Source organism: Myxine glutinosa, chromosome 4 (assembly GCF_964187855.1).
Source record: "Myxine glutinosa chromosome 4, kmMyxGlut1.1, whole genome shotgun sequence".
Lineage (NCBI taxonomy): Eukaryota > Metazoa > Chordata > Myxini > Myxiniformes > Myxinidae > Myxine > Myxine glutinosa.
In genome coordinates, this window is record NC_136264.1 from 71,545,902 (window position 1) to 71,568,420 (window position 22,519).

The 22,519-nt window shown below is 44.4% G+C and overlaps 1 protein-coding gene across 2 annotated transcripts in view; it reads right to left on the reverse strand.

Annotated features, from left to right (window-relative positions):
* Window positions 1–4,668: 4,668 nt before the first annotated feature.
* Window positions 4,669–22,519, reverse strand: part of LOC137424750 (SEC24 homolog B, COPII component) — a 125,702-nt gene continuing 107,851 nt past the window's right edge. For both annotated transcript variants that reach the window (XM_068112516.2, XM_068112515.2), the window contains one exon: window positions 4,669–5,850. In XM_068112516.2, the coding sequence (XP_067968617.2) occupies window positions 5,736–5,850 (115 nt within the window). In that variant the 3' untranslated portion in view covers window positions 4,669–5,735. The remainder of the gene's footprint in view (window positions 5,851–22,519) is intronic.

A 22,519-nucleotide genomic window follows, 5' to 3' on the forward strand; every position in this document is an offset into this window, starting at 1 on the left:
GTCCATGCATGTCTGAGAAATGGTTGGGGACACGTTTAAGTAACACAATGGCCACCAGTCGGCCATTTTGAATCTGATCTCGAAAAAAATGATGTGCATATGTTCATTATCTGTGTGCCAAGTTCGAACAAGATCGATAAATCCATATCCGAGAAATAGTTGAGGATGTGGTCAATATTGGGTTGTTTTTTTTTTACAACTAAAATGGCCGCCAATCTACCAGTTGGTCATCTTTGATCAAATCACAAAATAAAATGAGGTGCACATATATGCCATCATGTACCATGCTTTTACCAAGTTTGATCAGTCAGATCATGCATGTTCAATAAATGGTTGGGGGCACGTGTAAGTAACAAATGGCCGCCAGTCGGCCATTTTGGATCTGATCTCGAAAATAAATGACATGTATATGTAAACCATAATTCATTATCTGTTTGCCAAGTTTGAACAACATCGCTAAATGCATATCCAATAAATGGTTGAGAACATGTTCAACATCGGGTTTTTCACAACTAAAATGGCCGCCAGTCGGCCATCTTTGATCGCATCGTGAAACAAAATAGTGTGCATATGTATACCATCAAGTATTGTCGTTGTACCGAGTATTAACAAAATTGGTTCATACATCGCTGAGATATGGTTGCTGATGGATGGACGGACGGACGGACGGACAGACGAGACCCAATCCATAAGCACCCGTTTCAGACCAAGTCCAACGGGGCTAATAATGGTGTTGCATTTGTAACTCTCCAAACCCCTAGAGAGGGTAGACATGCTCCTATCTGTCATGGTATACAAACACACACACTAATTTGTATATACAGTAGTGTGATTGATACGAAGAGATGATGTTTGCTGTATCCAATCACTGCACATCATTTTTCTCATCAAAACAAGCCAAAGCACCCTATGACAATCACGTTCTACTTCGATCTTTCAGGCCTTATACGCATTTAGAGCCCAGACCTTCAGAAATGTATTTTTAGATTTTCTCAGACAATAATGATATTCCTGTCCATCGAGTAAAAGTGTTGTGATGTGACAATGGCGTCACCGGCTACAAAATAATCCAGTTTAGTATGGGCTTCAGAGAAAAAACACAGACATGTATTCAAACGTTTATTATACAAATAACATTCCACATAATTACAGTAGCAGAGATCTCACTAAACAGGATCCTGTGGCATCTCTACAGTACACAACGCTATATTGAGGCGGTTAAGCAGGATTGGCCAAAAAAGAAAATATTCCAATGTCAATTTTGGGAAATGTAGGAGGCAAGCAAAATTAAGAGATGACGATGATTCAGGTGGGAACAGACAATGAATATAATAAAGGGGATGGTCAAGGTGCAACAGGTACTACATAGGTGAATAATTATTCAAAAATTTGTACTTTCTCCTAAACAAAGCATAGTCTGCATTTTACGTCATCATTTGTGTTCCACGTAAAAGACCAATCTGACTTCATTACAAAGAAGGAGGGGAAAAAATTTAGAAAAATAAAAAATGGACAGCAAGAAAGAGCTGCTTGGTGGCAAAATCAAAGTATCATTTTAAAATGTGGTGCAACGTATCATTACGAACAAAACTCTGGATGATGCAGCAAGTGCACAGAACGGGTGTGGCAGGATAGCCTGGGAATGGCAGCACAACCCGGGCGTGGCAGCACAACCCTGGCGTGACAGCACAACCCTGGCGTGGCAGCACAACCCTGGCGTGGCAGCACAACCCTGGCGTGGCAGCACAACCCTGGCGTGGCAGCACAAACCTGGCGTGGCAGCACAACCCTGGCGTGGCAGCACAACCCTGGCGTGGCAGCACAACCCTGGCGTGGCAGCACAACCCTGGCGTGGCAGCACAAACCTGGCGTGGCAGCACAACCCTGGCGTGGCAGCACAAACCTGGCGTGGCAGCACAAACCTGGCGTGGCAGCACAACCCTGGCGTGGCAGCACAACCCTGGCGTGGCAGCACAACCCGGGCGTGGCAGCACAACGTGGGGGTGGCAGCACAACGTGGGTGTGGCAGCACAACGTGGGTGTGGCAGCACAACGTGGGTGTGGCAGCACAACGTGGCATGGCAGCACAACCCTGGCGTGGCAGCACAACCCTGGCATGGCAGCACAACCCTAGCGTGGCAGCACAACCCTAGTGTGGCAGCACAACCCTAGTGTGGCAACACAACTCTGGTATGGCAGCACAACTCTGGTATGGCAGCACAACCCAGGTATGGCAGCATAACCTCCACACAATGACGATCTGCAGCACACCATGCTAGAAGCACACCACTCTGTCAGTGCAATAACACACCACGATGAATCATGAATCTTTGTCAGAACCCATAAAAAAATTCAACAGTACTTGCTATGAACTAATGTGCCTTTTGAAATGCAACAGCAGTTTGAGTTTAAAAAAAAATGCTGCAATTTGTTATCCTTTCGAGATCAGGAACAAGTTAAAGGTTTGCCCTCCTCTCCCACCCCCGCCCGCAATTTTACAAATAGCATAGAAACTCATCCGATGCTTTAATATACAGATACAAGAGTCAAGTGTGAGAGGAAGTTCAGAATGAAGATCTGCATTGATGTGCACATCTGGAAAGTGATTGTTCGACGTGAACACAAACAAATACACACCACAAAATCCGCACATGTGGTACGTTTGTCGTTCACTCAAAGTGCAAGTATTAAATACGTAACGACTGTGATTTCAACTTTACAAACCAAGACCACCTCGTAAGTGCGGAAAGTTACTACGTCTGTTTATTCTCAACACAACTTATAAAAAAAAATCAAAACTGTAGATGTTGTAAGATATTAGCTTGTTGATGGTCATTTGCAAAAAAAGAAATGTATAATAATCTCTTTTGTCGTGAAGAATAAGATTGCGGATACTTGAAGGGCCAGATCAGAGTCTGCATGCCTGTACTATATGCTATTGTAAGCATCTCTTTACAGCATCACTTCCCTCTGGAAATGTAGCCTCAGAGTGCGATGACCCATCAAGGAATAAAAAATTAATAATTAAAATTTGAACAATAAGCCTGCACGAATCTATAGAAAACGACACGAGTTTGAACGACTTTTTACCCCCTTCATCTCCCAAAACAAGTACAGTAGTGACTTTCGGACAAGGCAGGTAACTCTGCAGTGCAAAGAATAGACGGTTTTGGTTGCATTAAGTGTTGCTCAAGATTTTCCTTGAAAAAAAATAAAAATTAAAGGAAGGCAAACATGCCTTTTTCTGTTAACGTTACAAATACGCTTTAATCTATTTACAGCATTCACGAAGAAGTGCCACGCAGTGGGAGCAAGAGGAGACAGGTCCACGAAAAGACAAATATGTCAGTAACTTCAAAAAGTATTTCCTCTTGCCTGCTTAATGGTAATTCATGTAGGAGAAGAGCTACTAAAGCAAGTCGCCCATATTTTCGTTTCTCATTTAAAAAAAATAGTAGCAGTGAGAAAGCCGTTCAAACCGACACCAAGCTTTTACACCGATATGATTTCGATAAACGATTTCCTTTTCCCTGGAATGATAGCTTGGAACGAATAGTGTTTTCTCCAGTTTAAACGTGAAAGAAAACATCAATCAATGGCATGGTGACGATAAGAGCGCATTCGAACGGAATGTCAAGAAAACGTTTAGCCAAGGTGCTCATGGTGTGCATGCTTCTTGACATTCAGGGGTGTCACAACATGGACAATCAACAACTCAGGGCATTATTGAGATGGAAAACTCGCATTGGGAGAGCAAACACCGATGGGAGAAATTCTTCATCACAACGCCAAAGAAAAACGAGGGGAAAAAACAAACAAACATGCCCAACCTTTCACCAATCCAAGTAGAGAAATACCAGTGACAGTAATCGCTTAAACCCCATCAATTTACCTCTGCAGTCAATTAACATGAAGGTTTGCAGGATGGGTATCAAGGAATTTGACTGTAAAGGAATTGACAAACCTGGTTCACACAAACTCGAAAGGATAACAAAGAATGGTGACTGTTTATGAAATGTATTGCTCCTCAAAACTTTATGGATCTCTGTACAAACAGATTTCTTGAGGTTTACATTTTATTATTTACAAGACATAAAATCTGTTGTACAAACAGATTTGATGTCTTGAGTACAAACAGAGGTAAAACAATCAAATTTCTTGAGAAATCTAATTGGAGGAATTACATTGGGAGTGTACGCTAATTGGTGCCGTTGCATAAGAAATATCTGTACACAAAGTAATCGCAGCACGTTTTAGGTGTCTTCTCAAAATATTACCCTTGAATAAGAATAAAAGGAGATCGAACAAAGAATGAAGCAAAAATGAGCAAAATAAAGGTGGAAACCAAAAGAACATGCATGATGAGCATCATCAAGATGACAAACATTTCCTCAGAGGGAAGCCTCAAAAAGTGTACTCCTACATAAAGTTCCCAAGCAAAAGTGAAGTACAATAAAAAAAAAAACTAAAAAAAACAACCAATGGCTGCTCTTCCTCCAGCACAAGGAAACACCACTGGGAAAAATGTGCGACCGGTCTACAGAGGAAGTAGTCTACAGCCAAAAGAGACCAACATCGAAGTGGACCTTTGCTGGAGTATGACCGTTTCGTCGTGGGTTGGAAAAAAAAATTTCACTTCCCCCCCCTCCCCCCCCCCCCCGTGAGAAATAATCCCGACATGATTGTTAAACATGCTAGACATGATGAGAAATGCAGATATGTTTCTGCGAACACAGAAATTGCAAAGACACAGTTGTCCACTTATTCATCAGGGAGCACGTAGTACCATATGGCAAATATCAGGGACACGTAGTACCCTATTAAAATCACCATATGGCAAATGACAATTTTCCGCTACTTCATTTGCGAATAACAGGTTTGTGAGATTTGAAATTTATCAACGTAAATGTAAAATGCCAGAAGTAGGGACCTCATCCATTTTAAACCTCAATTATGAAATAAATTAATGAATTTATTAATTTATTTATTATTAATTAATTAATTACTTAATTATGAATTCAATCAATATCAATTAAAGTATGACTCATGCCAAATTTCCAGCTCTTTCATAATAACCTTTCATAATGCAAGTTCATAAACCTATGAAAACACAACTTGTCCAACTTCCTGTAAGTTAAAAAAGCCCTTTTCTTGAACTTCACTTGAAGAACAACTGTAAATCCTCAGCAGAGCATAAAACCGGCAAGCCAATTTTATAACAAAATGAAAACGTAAAGGGCAGCGAGTAAAGACATCTTGACATTTACAAGTTGATACATTTCATAGTAGGATGTTACATTGGGAGACATTTGGGGGAGTGGGGTAAATGGAGGGGTAGGCACACGTGCGAAAAGAGAAAGGCAAGAAATTCCAAGAAGCGGAAAGGTCAGACGACAGGTAAATGTGGTGTATCAAAATAAAAAATGAGTTTCACAATGATGTCCTATTCCAGTGATCTTGCCTGCGTAGCCTATTGTGAAACCAAACGAACAAAATGTACTGCACTTCCATAATCCAGTGAACAAATCACACCTCACTTTAACTTCCGAAATCCAGATACATCTTACTTCAGTAGCGATGCAGTGCACACACCTCTTTGATTGAAGGATGATAAACACAAACAAGAGAGCGACAAAGACAGAAAACAAGGGACCGCAGAAAGTGCAGATTCTTCATTGGATGAGACTGCAAAAGAAAATGAAGGAACACATTGAAATTCATTGCAGACACGTTCTTCACTTGCAAACATGTGTCTGGATTTGGACGAGAAAGTCGTAATATGTTGGAGCTGATTCGGAGCGATCCTCGACCATGTGCTGAAGAATACGCTTTCTCTCTGAGCTGTCATCCCTGCCAAAGAGAATGGGTGAGTGGGAGGTGGAAGGGGAGGAGATGGGTTAAGTCATCGGAGCTAATGTGAAGCTGAATAAAGTCACAACAATCACTGTTTACGATCTACAACTATTCTCATTGTTATTATCAATGATAATTTATAAGAAAACCATGGCTGCATTGGTTTAATTTTTTTGAAACTGATCTAGGGCTAAAAAGAGCCAGAAATATGGTCATTTTTGAAATTCGTATGAAGGAAATAAAAAATTGTATTTCAAAATAAATTCATTCATGATATTGAATTACATAACATGCATTTTAATTAAAAAATTTTTTTTACTGATTTAGTTTTATTTTTGTGCAGGCAGAACACTTGAGTGACCATGTGGAACTGGTCGGGTGAAGAACGCACTTTTGCTATCAAAGCTTTTTACAAGAATAATGATAGTGCAACTGCTGCACATCAACTCAAACTCCATTTCAATGTTCAACATCATGGAAATGTGCCGTCTGTTCGTACTATCAAGTTATGGGTTCAGAAGTCTGAGAGGACCGGTTCAACTTTAAAAGAGAAACCGCCAGGAGCAGCCAAATCAGTAAGAACGGCACAAAAAATTGGAGCGTGTAAGGGAGCCAGTTTTGGGAAGTCCGCATCGCTCCAGCCGAAAGCATGCATCAGCCTTAAGAATTTCTCACACGCCACTACAACGCATATTGCATAAGGATTTAAACTTTTATCCCTATATATTTCAAACTGTCCAGGAATTAAGCCAATATGATGAGATTGCCCGCAAGAATGCTTTCGCAAGAATGAGGTGAAATACGCAAGAATGAGGGAATGCTTTCATTTATGGACGGAAATGAAAACCAAAACATTGCTAACAATTTGTTCATGTCTGATGAAGCACATTTTCATCTGTGTGGCTATCTCAACCCAGCAAAATACTCGTTTTTGGGCAGCCAAAAACCCAAGAGAAATGCACACGAAACCGTTACACAGTCCCAAAGTCACAGAGTGGTGTGCACTTTCGTCGTTCGGCATCATAGGGCCTAACTTCTTTGAGAACGATAACGGAAATGCCATCACTGTTACTGCAGCTCGATATACCGAAATGGTTTCTAACTTCTTCTTCAGAGAATTAAACAGATTTGCAGAAGTGAGTCCAATGACGTGGTTTCAGCAAAATGGTGCAACATCCCACACCGCCAGTGTCCATGACTACTGCAAGGGCGCTCTATCCAAAGCATGTCATTTCCAGAAATGGCGATATTCCATGGCCAGCGAGGTCACCCCATTTGACTGCATGTGATTATTTATTGTGGTCATATCTAAAGGACCATCACCACATTAACTGTCCACACACCATTAAAGTGTATGTTAACCGTCCACAAACCTTTCAGGAACTTAAGGAAAACATCAGACGCAAAATCAATGATACTGACGTGGCCATGTTGCAGAACGTCATGAATATAATTGGCGTCCAAGATTGGAGGAATGTGTCAGACGAAATGGTGCGCATCTCCAAGATGTTCTTTTCCACAAATAAATGGCATGTTATTAGTCTAGTAGGAAGACTAGGTCCCCCTGCACCCCCGGAGATATACTTCTAATCAGTGTTTCTAGATTGGAAAAAATGTGTAGAAAATGACTAGCTATGGCCCCAAGCTGAAAAAATGTCCCACATACCATTTTTATGCAAATTACTGCTGCAAATTTTATGCAAAATTATGCAAATTTTATGCAAATTTTTGATGAGGAGTAGAGTTGAGGGGTCTTTGAGGGCTTCATCGAGGTGCTCTCGGTTGCAAGACTGGGTCATTCTGAGAAGCACAGCAGGGTCAGAGATCATGATGTTCTCCTCCTCAGTGAATCTCTCCATCAACAGCCTCTCCATTGCCTCACACACTGTTTTGAGGCAAAAGAGGGACTTTGCGTAGGCCTTTCCACTGAGAACACCTTTGAGAGATCCACTTGTTACTAGTTGTGCCTCAAAGAGAATCTCTGCATATCCAGAACCACGCATCTTGTGTCCAGTGAGCATCCCGATGTAGTTCATGGATGTGTGGAAGGGTCCAATCGTTACTACATGACTAGCAAATTCATTTGGCCAGCGCCAGATGATGGGAAGGGCTTTCATGCAGACACCCAGATCAAATGTATTCAGGACCCATCTCTGACCCACCTCAGCAGTTGCTGCCTCGGAACGCTTCAGTAGCTCACGAACAACTGCGTTGTCTGTGATCGGTTGGTGGATAGGCGTGCAGTAGTCGACTGTTGATTTGCTGGGTGGGGGAGAACCAGTTGCAGAGGTGAAACCCCCTAGCCCAGGCACAGGCTGCAGGCCACAGCTTCCGATGTATCTGATGAAGAGCCAGATGTAGTACTCTTGCATCGTAGTGGCATAGACTGTGTCATTCTCTGCTGGCGGTGTGAATGATGAGCCTTCAGGGAACTTCGGGCCAACGCGAGTAAAGTGCAAGGGTGGGAGAGTTTTTGGTGTGTCGACCTTCAGGCTACGCTGTTGTGACCTATTGATGGTAGGTAGCATTCGGTCCTTGCTGCTCTCGAACCCGGGCTTGACCTCCTGCACCATGATTCCTCCAGCACTGTTTACAATGTTGCTGCCGTGCACACTGGTAGTGGTTTTATTCAAGTTGTCCCACTCACAGTGGAATACAAGGTTGCCCTCTCCTGTCACAATTTGTGGTGTACGATAAGTTGAGACTTCATCCAGGACCTTGGCGAGAGCAGTTTCCAACTCCAAGGCGAAATCGTAGCTCTCAGAGTGTCCAAGCCTGTGTAGTATTGTGGTGAGCTGTTTGCTTCGGAACAGGTGCCTTACAGTCACACAGAGGAGAATGTGCTTTGGTAACTTCCATTTTCCATCTGACACTGCACGGCACAGATCTTGTCCAATGGAGAAGACCAGACGCTTCACCTTTTCTGTCTCGATGCCCTCCTTGCCAGTCATTAGCACGCTGAGAAAGCGGACAAGGTCTGGAGGTAGGATGTCTTCAGGATTGAGCTCCATGTCTTCAGCTGTTGGTGGCCATGGTTGGTCTTTACACTCTCTGAAAGCCTGTAGAATACCCTGGCGAAGTTGGAGGGCAACATTTTGGTTCTTGTTTGTGCTTCCGAGTGTGAATGCTCGTGCGAGAGCATTGGAAACTGTTATGTTTGAGCTGTGCACAAGCCAGAAAGAAATGACATCACATTTGTCATGATCAACCTTCGTGAAGTGGATATGCTCCTTGATTGGGTCATTCTGTAGGCGTTTCAGTAGTTTCTCTGACCGATAATTTGAGTTCTCATATCCATTCAGTTTCAGTTCCTCGACATAGAGCAAGCGCAAGGAAGAAAGCTGTAGAACTTTATTCTGCTGGATGACCTGGGTTTGAATGTGTTCCAGTACTGAGTTGAATGCCTTTTCATGGGCGGCTGACATGCAAGCCTGCTCCTTTGGTGCTTCGGCTCTGTGAATCGCACGCTCATAGTTGTAGAATGCTGTGCGGAAAGCTTTAAAACATGACGGATGGTGTTTGGCCTCACATGCAAAGAGGTCTTTGTTTTTCACCTTTCGATGGAGTCGATAGAGACCCATTTTCTCAGCCCGTGTTTCGATTTGCTCCCATGCATTTTCTTTGTTTTTAAAGGATGGGAAGGTTGTAGGCCTCTCAGTATTGCGATGAGCATCTTTGGTCTCAACTTTCTCACAAAATATACACTCTGGCGGGAAGATGGGTTCAGCAGAACCTCCTGGTTTACGAGGAGAGTGATGCCATGATGAGGTTGATGGCCCTGGTTCTGTATCATCTCCCAGACGATGAAAGTGGCGGACAAAGTGCTTATAACACTTGCTGTGATATCCTACTCTTTCTAGGTCATCAGGAAGAGTTGCCGGGATCTGATCACATACTGATTGCATACGACATGGGGAGTCATGCGGTTGGTTGAGACGTCTATCCCGGATCTTTTGAAGCAGTTGCAGTTTTTCTGAAGCAGATCCTTTAATTTTACGGAGGGGCGTGAAATCCCCATGATCAGACATGGATGGTACATGAAGGATGCATGTAGGAGGAGAGCTTTGGGCTGCAGGTTCTACACTCCGTTTTCTTTTGGGCATGCTTGCTGTCGATGTCTACCATCACTGTTAAATGACAAATAAGAAATCACGAATGATGTTAAAAGTGCCTGTGAAAGGAGGCTCTGAGTTTTCAGTGAGGTAACAGAGGTTCTGAGTCATGTTCTACACTAGGGTACTTTTTAGCTGACTAAACCATGTTTAGTGGCATCAAAAGTGCTAATAGCTAAAACATCTAAATTCTTCCACACTAACGTTAGCTATCTAGGCCAATGAAACATTGTGCTAAGTTACTGTAGCTAGCTCAGCTGTCGTGCCTCTTTCTGGTTCAATTCATATACAGAAGTCAACAGATATGTCTCATGTTTGGCATTAACAAAAGTTTAAGTTACACCGACATTAGGAACATACTGTACATAGATGAGGCTAGCTTTAACGTTAGCTAACATGGTGCTAGCTGGCTCAGCTGTTATTCTGCCTGTTTATGATTTCATGCAGAAACTGAAGTCAAGAGTGTGAGTAACATTATAGTTAGCATCTTACCTGGCTAGATTGGAGGATGAATACCAAGAACAACACACAGATGGAATGGAAGACTGAACTTTCAACTGAGGTATTCAATAACATCAACGTTACCAATTGATACGAGCGCGCGACATTACCAATTGATACGAGCGCGCGAGCGCGCATGTTACATGGATGGAAATGTAAAATGGCAGCTATAGCAGCACTAATTTGGATCTCTAGTCTGTCATTTCTGCACTGTGATTGGATAACATAAAAAAATATGTTTGGGAGTTAACAGCAGGAGTTGGTAGATTTTACGTGGGCTGGGTGAGAAACCTTTAAATAAGCAAGTGAAAATCTCTCGCAATACAAAGTCAATGGTGGGAAGAAAAGTTGAGTGGTACCAATGTTACTGCCAATGTCCCGCCCCTATGCAAGACTCAGGAGCATCTTGTTGACATTTAACCTTGAAAATACCTGGGTTTAGACCCCTTATGTACCATGTTAAGTTATCTGCAGTATTAACGTATCCTTATCATTTGTAAAACTGATTATTTTGTAATTACAGCATTAATATGCATACTAGTATACCATAGACACATGTAATCATGTTATGAATAGTTCTATCATGATCTATGCCCTTCAAAACATGGGTCTAGACACCTTCATTTTTCAATTATCTGCAATATTGGCTGAGATATGTCAAAAATCGTTTTTTTGATAATGGCAGCAGTAATTTGCATAAAAATGGTATGTGGGACATTTTTTCAGCTTGGGGCCATAGCTAGTCATTTTCTACACATTTTTTCCAATCTAGAAACACTGATTAGAAGTATATCTCCGGGGGGTGCAGGGGGACCTAGTCTTCCTACTAGACTATTAAAAATGACCATATTTCTGGCGCACCCTGTATACACACACACACACACACACACACACACACACACACACACACACATATATATATATATATATAAAATTAAAATTGTATATAAATATATATAAAATTAAAATTGGAGATAAAAAGTGAAGACATTTTGCACAATCACATGCAGGACAAGGACACAAAGAGACAACAATGTACTTTTAGTACACAATGAGACAAACAATGTGGCCAAAAACCGGTACGTGCCAGGGCACGTGGTCAATTGGCCTGAGGAAGCCTGCTGTGAAGCGGGTGAAGCATCGCCTGAGACCGGGTCTGCTTTTGCTTATTTGCTCAAATTTGTGGAGGAGATCGAGTTTTACTTTCTTGTTGGAAGCGCCTTCTTTCTTTAAAAAAAAAAAAAAAATCTATCTATATGTTTTTTTTTTGTTTTTTTTGTGTGTACAGATTCAAGGCTCGTGAAAGACCTAACATTTATCAAACAAACAAATCAAACAAACAAGCAAACAAAGTATATGAAAAGGGGAGCGGTTGACAAGATGGGGAGAGAAGGGGAGGAAGCACACAAACACAACATTTCAGAGCAGGGACATCGGGAGATGTTTTTGGAGGGAGAGGGCCTGGGGGAGGCAGGATAGGTATAAAACGCAAGGACACCAAGGACTTCCAGGAAAGAAGTCAAAAGTCACCTCAAAAAAGTGGATTTGGGGTGAAATTAGCGGGGGTAGAAAAGATCAAGGTTTTGGATTGGGGAAGATAAGAGATGGTGGTGAACAGCCGTTTTAAAGACCTGGAGGGAGGAGTGGGATTGAAGAGAGTGAGGGAGTTTGTTCCAGAGGCGGGAGAAAAGAGGAATGAATGAGTGAAGGTGAGCAGAGAGTCTCGATTTTGGCAGTTTAACCATAAGAGGGTTGGTTGCAGGCAGATCTTGTGCGACCTGCAGGAATATTTGGGGGACAGAGCCCAGAGAGAGCTGGGGGAGCAAGGCCGGGGAGGAATCGGTAGAAGACGGAAAGACCACCAACCTGCCACGGAAAAGACCACGGAAAGACCACCAAGTGAAAGGCCCTCGGAGATAGCGTCATCGCGGGAGATTCCAATGATTCTGAACGCTTTGGTTTCAACAGCGTGAAGACGAGCTAGGTGTGAGGCAGGAGCACCAGCCCAGAGGGGAGAGCAGTACTCCATTGAGCTGTGTATGAAAGCCTTGTATGTGGTGAGGAGCTCAGGTGTGCCAAGGAAGGACTTCGCACGACGGAGGATGCCCAGTCGGCGACTGGCTTTGGAGGCCAGCTTGGAAATATGGTTTTCCCAGGAAAGATCATGGCAGATAGTGAGACCCAAAAGTTTGAGTGACAGAACTTCTTGGAGAGGATTATTCAGAAAGTAGATGGGAGGGTTGTCCAGTCGGTCTTTTCGGAGAGACATCGTAAGAGTGTGAGATTTGTCAGGATTGAAAGACATGTTCCACTTGTTTGCCCAGTCTGTGATTTTGTCCAGGTCTGCAGAGTGAGGAGGCTGCAGACTGCCGATCTGAGGGATGAGGAATGGAGCGGCAGAGAGTGGAGTCATCAGCAAAGAGATAGAGAGGATTTTCAAGAGAGTCAGAGAGATCATTGATGAAGACCAGAAAAAGCACAGGGCCCAGAACACTGCCTTGGGGAACTCCAGCCTGAACAGGAAGAGGAGATGAGAGAAACCCATTCAGGGCCACAAGTTGAGGACGACTAGAGAGGAAGTCCACCAGCCATGCATGGAGATTTCCATGGATACCAAAGGAGGAGAGTTTGGTGAGCAGAGCGGGGTGCCAGACCGTATCGAAGGCACGTGATATGTCGAGGGAGACAGCTCTAATTTCCTGTTTGGCATTGAGGACCTCCATCCATTGTTGAGACAGCAGAAGCAGCATGTCCAGAGTAGAGTGACCTGGTCTGAAACCAAATTGATGATCAGAGATCAAGCCATTGGAGAAGAGGAAAGATTTCATATCCGAAGCAATGATGGATTCCATGACTTTGCTGATAATTGGGAGAAGGCTGATTGGTCTGTAGTTGCTAGGATCTGTTTTTGCACCTTTTTTGTGCAAAGCGGTGATGTTGGCTGATTTCCAAGCAGATGGCAGTTGACCTTGAGCAAAGGAGAGGGTGAAGAGAACAGAGAGAGGGAGTGAAAGAGCGGAAAAACAGGATTTTAGGACCCGTGGGCTGATGCCGTCAGGTCCAGTTGCGGAATCAGAGTCGAGGGGTGACAGAAACTTTTCCACCTTGTCAGGAGGAAAGGACACGGAGTCCAGGAGCAGGTGGGTACGACTGGGTATGGTGGGTACAGAGAGGGATGGGTTTGGGACACAAGATTTAGAGGCAAACATAGAGTTGAGGCATTCAGCTTTTTCACGTGCGGAGTCAGCTGTGTAGCCGTTTGAGGTAAGGGAGGGGATGGAGGGGGAACAAACACCAGAAACAGATTTGACCAGACGCCACCAGGATTTGGAAGAGGGAGACAGATAAGAGAGTTCGGTCTTGAGAACGGAGAGATATTGTTTCCTGGCTCTCCTGAGGGTGGACACACACTTGTTTCGGGCTTTGTGAAAGGAAATGAGATTTCCTTCCGTTGGATTTGCTTTCCAGGAGACGAAGGCAAGTTGTTTCTGGGCAACAGCCTCACCACAAGATTCCGTGTACCATGGACGGGAGGAAGGGTATGACAACTGAAGACGAGATGGGATAAATCTGTGCATGAGAGAGAGCAATTTACTTTGGAAGAATTCCCATGATGAGTTGATGTCAGAGGTGGTAGAGATGTGAGACCAGTCCAGATGATTGATGGCTGCTTGAAGACCGTGCCAGTTGGCCTGAGTGAAATGCCAGACTCGTCGACGCTGAGCAGGCTCCCTGAGAATGGTCAGAGAGATGTCCACTTTAACAAGGACATGATCAGATGATCCGATTGGAGCAGAAGAAGAGCAGCAGACATTTTCAGGGAAGTTAGACATAACCAAGTCCAGCAGAGAAGATGCTCCGTTGACTGAGATCCGGGTCGGGAAATTGACAGATTGTGTCAGTCCCAGTGAGTCGCAGAAGTCCTTTGCTGAGGAGCCATGGCTGGTGAGAGAGGTACCCACACAAAGCCAACTGGCATGGTGACAATTGAAATCACCACATATGAGGAAGAGAGAGTTGAGATGAGTAGATAGAAGTTGGTCCATATTATCAGACAGCGAGATGTAGATGGAGTCATCACTGTTTGGTGGACGGTACAACACACATATGAACAAGAGGTGGGAGCGAAGGGGAAGCCGTAGCCAGAGGTATTCCTGGGGGTGAGGTGGAGAGAGTGCAGTGCAGGGCGAGTGAGGAAGAGAGTTTTTGATAAAGATAGCAACCCCACCTCCAGGACGAGGCTCAGGTCTATCATACCGGAGGAGGGAGTAACCCGGGAGAGATACTAAGGAATCAGAGACATCATGAAGTAGGAAAGTTTCTGTTAAGCAGATCACGTCTGGTTTGACAGAAGCAACCTGTATGGAGAGATCAGTTAAGTTTGAACGAAGGCCCCGGATGTTTGAGGTCCATACCGTTAATGAAGAGGAAGGGGGAGCATCGGATACAGAACAGGGGGGAGGAGGGGTAGGGCAAGATGTGGAAGAGGTGGAAGAGGTAGGGAGAGCTGTTGAAGGTGTGTCAGAGATTTCAGAATAGCTCGGAGAAAGGGAAAGATGGGGTGGACAAAAGGTTTGATGGTGATTGGGTGAGGCACAATGAGGTGTTATTTGAGGAGGGGGAAGAGCGAGGCAGAAGGTTGGGGGAGATGGAGGTGAGAGTTGGAAGGGGGAAGAAGCGGGGAAGACGCTTTGAGGAGGGGGAGTGAGAGGGGGGAAATTGAGAAGAAATGAGGGTGGGGAGATTTGAAGGGGAGGGGCGAGGGGGGAGTTTGGGAGGGAAGGGACAAGGGGAGGGATTTGAAAGGGATGGGATATGGGGGAGATTTGGAGGGGAGGGGTGAGGGAGGAGTCTAGGAGGGGAGGGGCGAGGGGGAGACTTGGAGGGGAGGGGTGAGGGGTAGTTTAGGAGGGAGGGGGCAAGGGGGGAGATTTGAAGGGGATGGGTGATGGGGAGGATTAGGAGAGGAGGGGAAAGGGGGAAGATTTGAGAGGGATGGGTGATGGGGAAGATTTGAAAGGGAGGGGTGATGGGGAAGATTTGGAGGGGAGGGGTTATGGGGAAGATTTGGAGGGGAGGGGTGAGATTGGATTTTTGAAAGTGTACGATTAATGGGAAACGAACATTTATTGCAAAATGAGTTTCTTGTGACCTTCGAGTTAAAAATACGTTTAAGGATGCTGGAGGGTGGATGGAGTGCAGGAGAGTTTAGGGAATGTAGAAAAAAGGCACTATAGGAGATGGAATTTTTTTTTGGGATGAATAGATTTGGTGAGCAAGTCGAAAGCAGCCTTTTAAAGAAGAAGAAGAAGAAAAAGGTGTTATAATATATGACGGAATACAGATCTTGAGGGGAAAGTGTGAACATTGAAGGTTAATAACTGAAAACTATCTGGGGAAATGGGGGAGAAACACGTGGTCGAAGAACGAACGAATAAGAATGAATAAACGAATGAGAACAAGGAATAAGAACAGAGAAGGAAATGTTTTTTTTTGAGTTGAGATTTACACAAGGAAGTAGGCTATGGGGTGAAAAGACTGGGAAAACAGAGAACGAAAGTTATTGGAGCACAAAAGACGGACCGCTGAGAGAAAAACAAAGCCTCAAGGTTGTACACTGTACAAGGCCTCAAGACACGACACGAATTAACACGATTTTCAATACAGGTATGAAAGATTTGCACCGAAAATCTTCCTCGGGACACAATATACGTACACACACCATGAAATAAATACAGTTATAACGAAAATACAAATGGGAACAATTACTTAACTTCGATTTCAAATCGCTCACGACGCGGCAAAGGCCTTGCTCGCGACGCGGCAAAGGCCTTGCTCGCGACGTGGCAAACAGACGATTAATTTATGAAAGATAAACACCGAGAAACTTCCAAGGTGCACACTATAACTTCACACACCGAAAGATAAATACAGTTTTGACAAAATACAATTGTGAACAGACAACTTTGAAAACGTGTAGACCGTGTGGAGCTTCGAAAATCCCTGCCACCGTCTCCAAGATCTCGCGAGATCTCCTTGTTGTTAAGTTTGTGGGGGTAAACGAAGAAATACCTTTGTCAAGATAGAATTGTGTAGATTAGCATGTTCCGTATGCCGCGAAGAACCCATCTCAATGTATCCAAATAGTGTCGAATGTTCAGGTAAGTGTTCAGGTGTCTCCACACGGAGGAGTGGAGTTGTGCTATCTACGTAGGGTCTGGTAGGTTAAATTCCCCTGTACGTGTTTGCCTCCTGTGATCTTCCCTCCGTCTTTATTACAATTTTAAAACCCGCCAAACAACAACGAAAACAAATGACTCCATTCACTCACAACGCCGCTACGGCTAACCAATACCCAGCACATTTGCCGATCGGCACGTAAGCCCCGCCTCATGACTCGTAACGGGGAGGCCATCCCCCGACCTTCGTGATGGAGTAGCGCTCGATGATTGTTCTGGCTCTCGTCTCAAGTGGACGCTGTGGTTTCGGGTGCGCTGGTGAGGAGACATGTCAGGGCTTTGGAACTTTTGGAACATGGTAGGAGGAGGTGTTCGTTGACGGTGGTGCTCTGCGGTGAAGGAGAGGGTCACGAGCGAAACAAAGAGGGATCCTACCTGCTTGCCTCACGCCGGCAGCTAGCTGCGGGCGCGATTCCGCGCCATCTTGTGCATTTCCCACACGATGGTTGGAGGTGATGACCAGCAAGCCTTACCAGCCATTTGGGGACGCAAAGCTGAGTGCTGGCCGATTACCAAAACATTATTTATTTTCTTTCATTATCTTTTCCCCTTGTTTGTATATGAGTGGAGACGTCTCAATTAGAAATTTTAGTTTTTACCTCACCTTTCATTGTTATTTGCATTTATTTTCATTCAATCATTATTTGTCGAATCTTACTTTTCATGTATTGTGGATTTTGCTGTCCCATCTTTGTGTTTGTGGGTTTGGATGAACCCTGTGTGAGTTCCTGATTAGTGATTAGATAAGGCTCGGGCTTTCCCACACGCGCCAAAGTCAATCCTGCCACGGTTCGGAGTACGCCTCGGAGTTAAAGCTCGTTTCCGCCATTCGTCCTCTTGGGGTCTTAACCCCGTGGACATGACAATATATATACATACAGTCACGTGACAAAGTAAGTACACATAAGTTTTGACTTTTTCAACAGATTTCAACATACAGCTATTTGATCTTCATTTCAACAATATTGAGAGATAAAGGTGATATAATATAACAAATATCATGAAACATTTACATTGTGTAGTCCATTGTATCATATAAATAAACATAAATGCAAATTTCGCATGTGGAAAAAGTAAGTACACCCTTGGCTCTCATAGGTGGTATTGCCCCCTTTGGCAGAAACAACATCAAGTAGGCGTTTCTTATAACTGTCTACCAGTCTCTGACATCGACTGGGAGAAATTTTTGCCCACTTCTCCACGTAGAATTCGTTCAGCTGTGCGATGTTTGAGGTGTTTCTTGCATGCACAGCTCGTTTCAAATCTCCCCACAACATCTCGATGGGATTTAGATCCGGGCTTTGACTTGGCCATTCCAGAACCCTCCATTTCTTTCTTTTCAGCCATTCCTTTGTGGATTTACTGGTATTTTTAGGGTCATTGTCATGTTGCAAGGTCCACCTTCGGTTGAGCTTCAACTTTCCAACAGATGGCCTCACATTATCCTCAAGCAACCTCTAGTACAATGAAGAATTCATAGTGGATTCTATGATGGTGAGCTGTTCAGGCCCTGATGCAGCAAGACGGCCCCAAACCATAATATTTCCACCACCATGCTTTACAGTTGGTATCAGGTTCTTGTGGTCAAATGCTGTCTTTGGTTTTCACCAAACATGTCTTCTGGTACTGTGGCCAAATAGCTCTACCTTTGACTCATCTGTCCAGAGCACATTGTTCCAGAAGTGCTGCTCTTTGCCGAGGTGTTCATTGGCAAACTTTAGTCTTGCCCTGATGTTCTTTCTGGACAGCAAAGGTTTCCTCCTGGCACACCTCCCATGGAGATCAAATTTGTGCAGCCTCTTTCTAATGGTAGACTCGGGCACTTTGACATCAACAGTGACAAGAGCTACCTGTCGGTTCCGTGATGACATTCTGGGGTTCTTAGAGACTTCTTTCAGCATCTTGCGGTCTTGGGCTGAACTTGCTGGGGCGACCTGGCCTGAACAAGTTGGCAGTTGTTTGGAATCTTCTCCACTTGTAGATGATCTTCCGGACAGTCGAATGATTGATTTCAAATTGTTTAGAGATCTTTTTAAGTCCCTTCCCAGACTCGTAGGCATCTCTAACCTTCTTTCTGAAGGCCTCAGAGAGCTCTTTTGATCTAGGCATGGTGACGCCGCACACTTCAACAACAAAGAGCAAACCAAACGAAAGGTCTGAGGTTTAAATAAGACAGGTTCCTCCAAGATCCTCTCCAATGATGTTCTAATCATTTGCACCTGAGCTGATGCACCTGATTCAAATTTTAGGTATTTGAAGTAGTGATAAATGTAGGGGTGTACTTACTTTTTCCATATGCGAAATTTGCATTTGGGTTTATTTAAATCATACAATGGACTACAAAATGTAAATGCTTCATGATATTTGTTATATTATATCACCTTTATCTCTCAATATTGTTGAAATGAAGATCAAATAGCTGTATGTTGAAATATGTTGAAAAAGTCAAAACTTTACATGGGGTGTACTTACTTTTTCACTGTGACTGTACATATACAACAACAACAACAGGCATTTTAAAGGCCATTTTCCCTACTAGAGCAGGGGTTAGCCTTGCGGTCCCCATGACAATCTTCTCCATTTTGCCCTATTTTCTGCATCTCTCCTTGTTAAACCCCTTGCCCGCATTTCTTCTTCGACCATCTTTAGCCAAGTCTTTCTCGGTCTTCCCCATCCTCTACTTCCTTCTACATTCATTTCCATCACTCTTCTCAACCAGTTACTTTCATCCTTCCTCAACACATGACCAAACCATCTCAACCTGTTCCTCTCCACAGCATCCATCACAGGCTCTATTCCCATCATCTTTCGCAATTCATCATTTGTCTTCCTCTCTCTCAACGATACTCTGCACATCCGTCGAACCATTCGCATTTCCACCCTTTCCAACCTTCGTTGCTGATCTACGTTCATTACCCATGTCTCGCTCCCATAAATCATAACACTTCTCACACATGCAGCATACACCTTTCCCTTCAGCTTCAACGACACTCCCCTCATCATCAGCATGCCACTCAGTTCCCGAAACTTCTTCCATGCACATCTCACTCTAGCAACCGTTGCCGAGTCTGATCCACCTCCTCCATTCAGCATGTCTCCAAGAGAGCAAAATGTTTTCACACCTTCCAGCTTCACGCCGTCTCCAAGATCCAACTCAGCATTTCCTCCATCTGCAGCTCCCGCTGTGCACACCTTACATTTGAATGTAGCTGCCACACTGGTTAATGACCCTCTCAGACCACTACATTTTTGATGAACCCACTCAGCGCACATTGTACATTGAATGGAATTCACTCCGACACCCTTCCTACACACAGCACAGGGCCACTTCCCAGTTCTTTCCACCTCACCACATGCTTTACCACTTGCCATCACCTTCGTCTTTCCGATAATCACCTTCAGACCTTTTGTCTCCATACATTCCTTCCACTTGTTCATCTTTTCCTTCAGTCCATCCATACTTTCCGCAATCAACACCAGATCATCTGCATACAACAACTCCCACGGTAAACCCTCCTTTACGTTCTGAGCCAGCACCTCCATCACAGCTACAAATAGTAGTGGACTTAGTACCGACCCCTGATGCACTCCCACCTTCACCTCAAACTCACCACTGTTCCCGTCCTTCGTCCTTACAGCTGTGCGCGCTCTTTTGTACATTGCCATCACTACTCTGATCAACCATTCCTCCACTCCTAACTTCCTCAATGCCCATGTCAATACTTTGCATGGAACCCTATCAAATGCTTTCTCCAGATCAACAAACCCAAGAAACAACTTCTTCCTCTTCTCCATGTACTTCTCCTGCAACTGCCTCACAATGAAAAGCGCGTCTGTTGTTCCTCTTCCTGGCATAAATCCGAACTGCATTTCGTCGATCTTCACTTTCTTCCTTATCCTCCTCTCCAACACCCTTTCCAATACCTTCATTCCATGCTCCAATAACTTTATCGCTCGGTACGAGCCACACTCCAGAGGGTCACCTTTCCCCTTGTATAGAGGGACGAGGATACTCAGTTCCCAAGCCACTGGAATGCGGCCTTCTTTCACCACCAGATTACAGATCTCTGTCATTCTCTTCACACCCCAACTTCCTGCTGCCTTCAACATATCTCCGACAACTCCCGTCGGCCCTCCCGCTTTTCCATTCTTCATTGCTTTTATCGCTTCCTCAACTTCCTTCTCAGTTATCTTCTCTGCCGGTCCTAAAACTGGGTTACTCTCTATGTTGCCATCCCATTCATTCTCTGTATTCAACAGCATTTCCATATATCTTTTCCATCTTCCTTTAATTCCATCTGGGTCGACAACGATTTGTCCCACTTCATCCTTCAAGCAACTCACCCCCATCACATCACACCTCTCTTTCGCTATCTGCTTTGCAATCCTGAATACTGCTTTCTGACCCGCTTCCGAATCCAAGCGTTCTCCGAACATTTTCCTACATGCCTCCTGCGCCTTTGCTACCTCTTCCTTTGCAGCCTTCCTGGCTGCCTTATAACTTTCATGCTCTGCTGTTTCTGCTCCCGTACCCTTCGCCTTCTGCCACTCCTTGAACTTCTTCCTCTTCTCGTCAATCCTCTTTCCAACTTCATCATCCCACCACCATGTTTCCGAGTGCCTCGGTGGTCCTTTTGTCCATCCGCATACCTCACCAACGGCTCCCAACAGACTAGCTTTCATTGACATCCAACCACTTTCAAGCTCAACCACATCATCCTCTACCCTACTCAGCCTCTCTTTTAATGCCTCCCTTACTGTCACCTCTTTCAACCTCCACACCTTCATTCTCGGTTGGTACTTCACCCGCCGAGCTCTCCTCGCACCTTTCACCCTTATGTCGCAGACAACCAAGTGGTGCTGTGAAACAGCCTCCTCCCCCAGGATCACCTTTGTGTCCCGGAGGTGCCCCCTATCTCGCCTACGCACCATCAGGTAGTCAACAGTTGTTGTCGACCCACCTGACGTGTATGTAACAAGCTTATTATCCTCTTTCTGGAACTGAGTATTACAAATCAACAAATCAGCTCCATCAGCAAACTCCAAAATCCTTTCACCTTCTCCATTTCTCACACCATATCCATAACCCCCACTAACTCCCTCAAAACCATCCATACTCCTTCCCACATGTCCATTTAGGTCTCCTCCCACCACAACAACTTCCTCATCTTTCACGTTTTCCATCAGCTTCTCTATCGCACACCAGAACTTGTCCTTCTCTTCATCGCTTCGACCAACCTGCGGAGCATATCCCGAGATGACGTTCACCAAGAGCTTTCCAATCATCATTTTCACCATCATCAACCTATCACTCACTCTAGTCACACTCACCACACTGTCTACAAACTCCTCAGAAAACAGGACACCAACACCATTCACGCCCTCCAGGCACCCTTGCCACACAAACTTGTATTTCTGTCCCTGCCTACCCTTCAACATTCTCACACCACTTCCCTTCCATCTCGTCTCCTGCACACAACATATGTCCACTCTTCTTCTGACCAATGCTTCCACCACTTCTCCTGATCTCCCTGCCATTGTCCCTACATTCCATGTCCCAAACCTCAGAAACCGATCTCCACTTCGGGCTGTACCCTGCCCATATGTACTTGTAATTGTCATGGTTCTCTTTTTGAGGCAATGTTTTTTTATGGCCGGATGCCCTTCCTGATGCCAACCCTCTTAGTCGTCTCTTACGACACGCAGGGATACGGTGTACCTATTCTAACCAGGGTACACACTGGGAAACGTTTAAAACATGGAAATTCTGCAAATTGCAACTTCAGTGAAAAACGCAAACCCAATTATTCACAA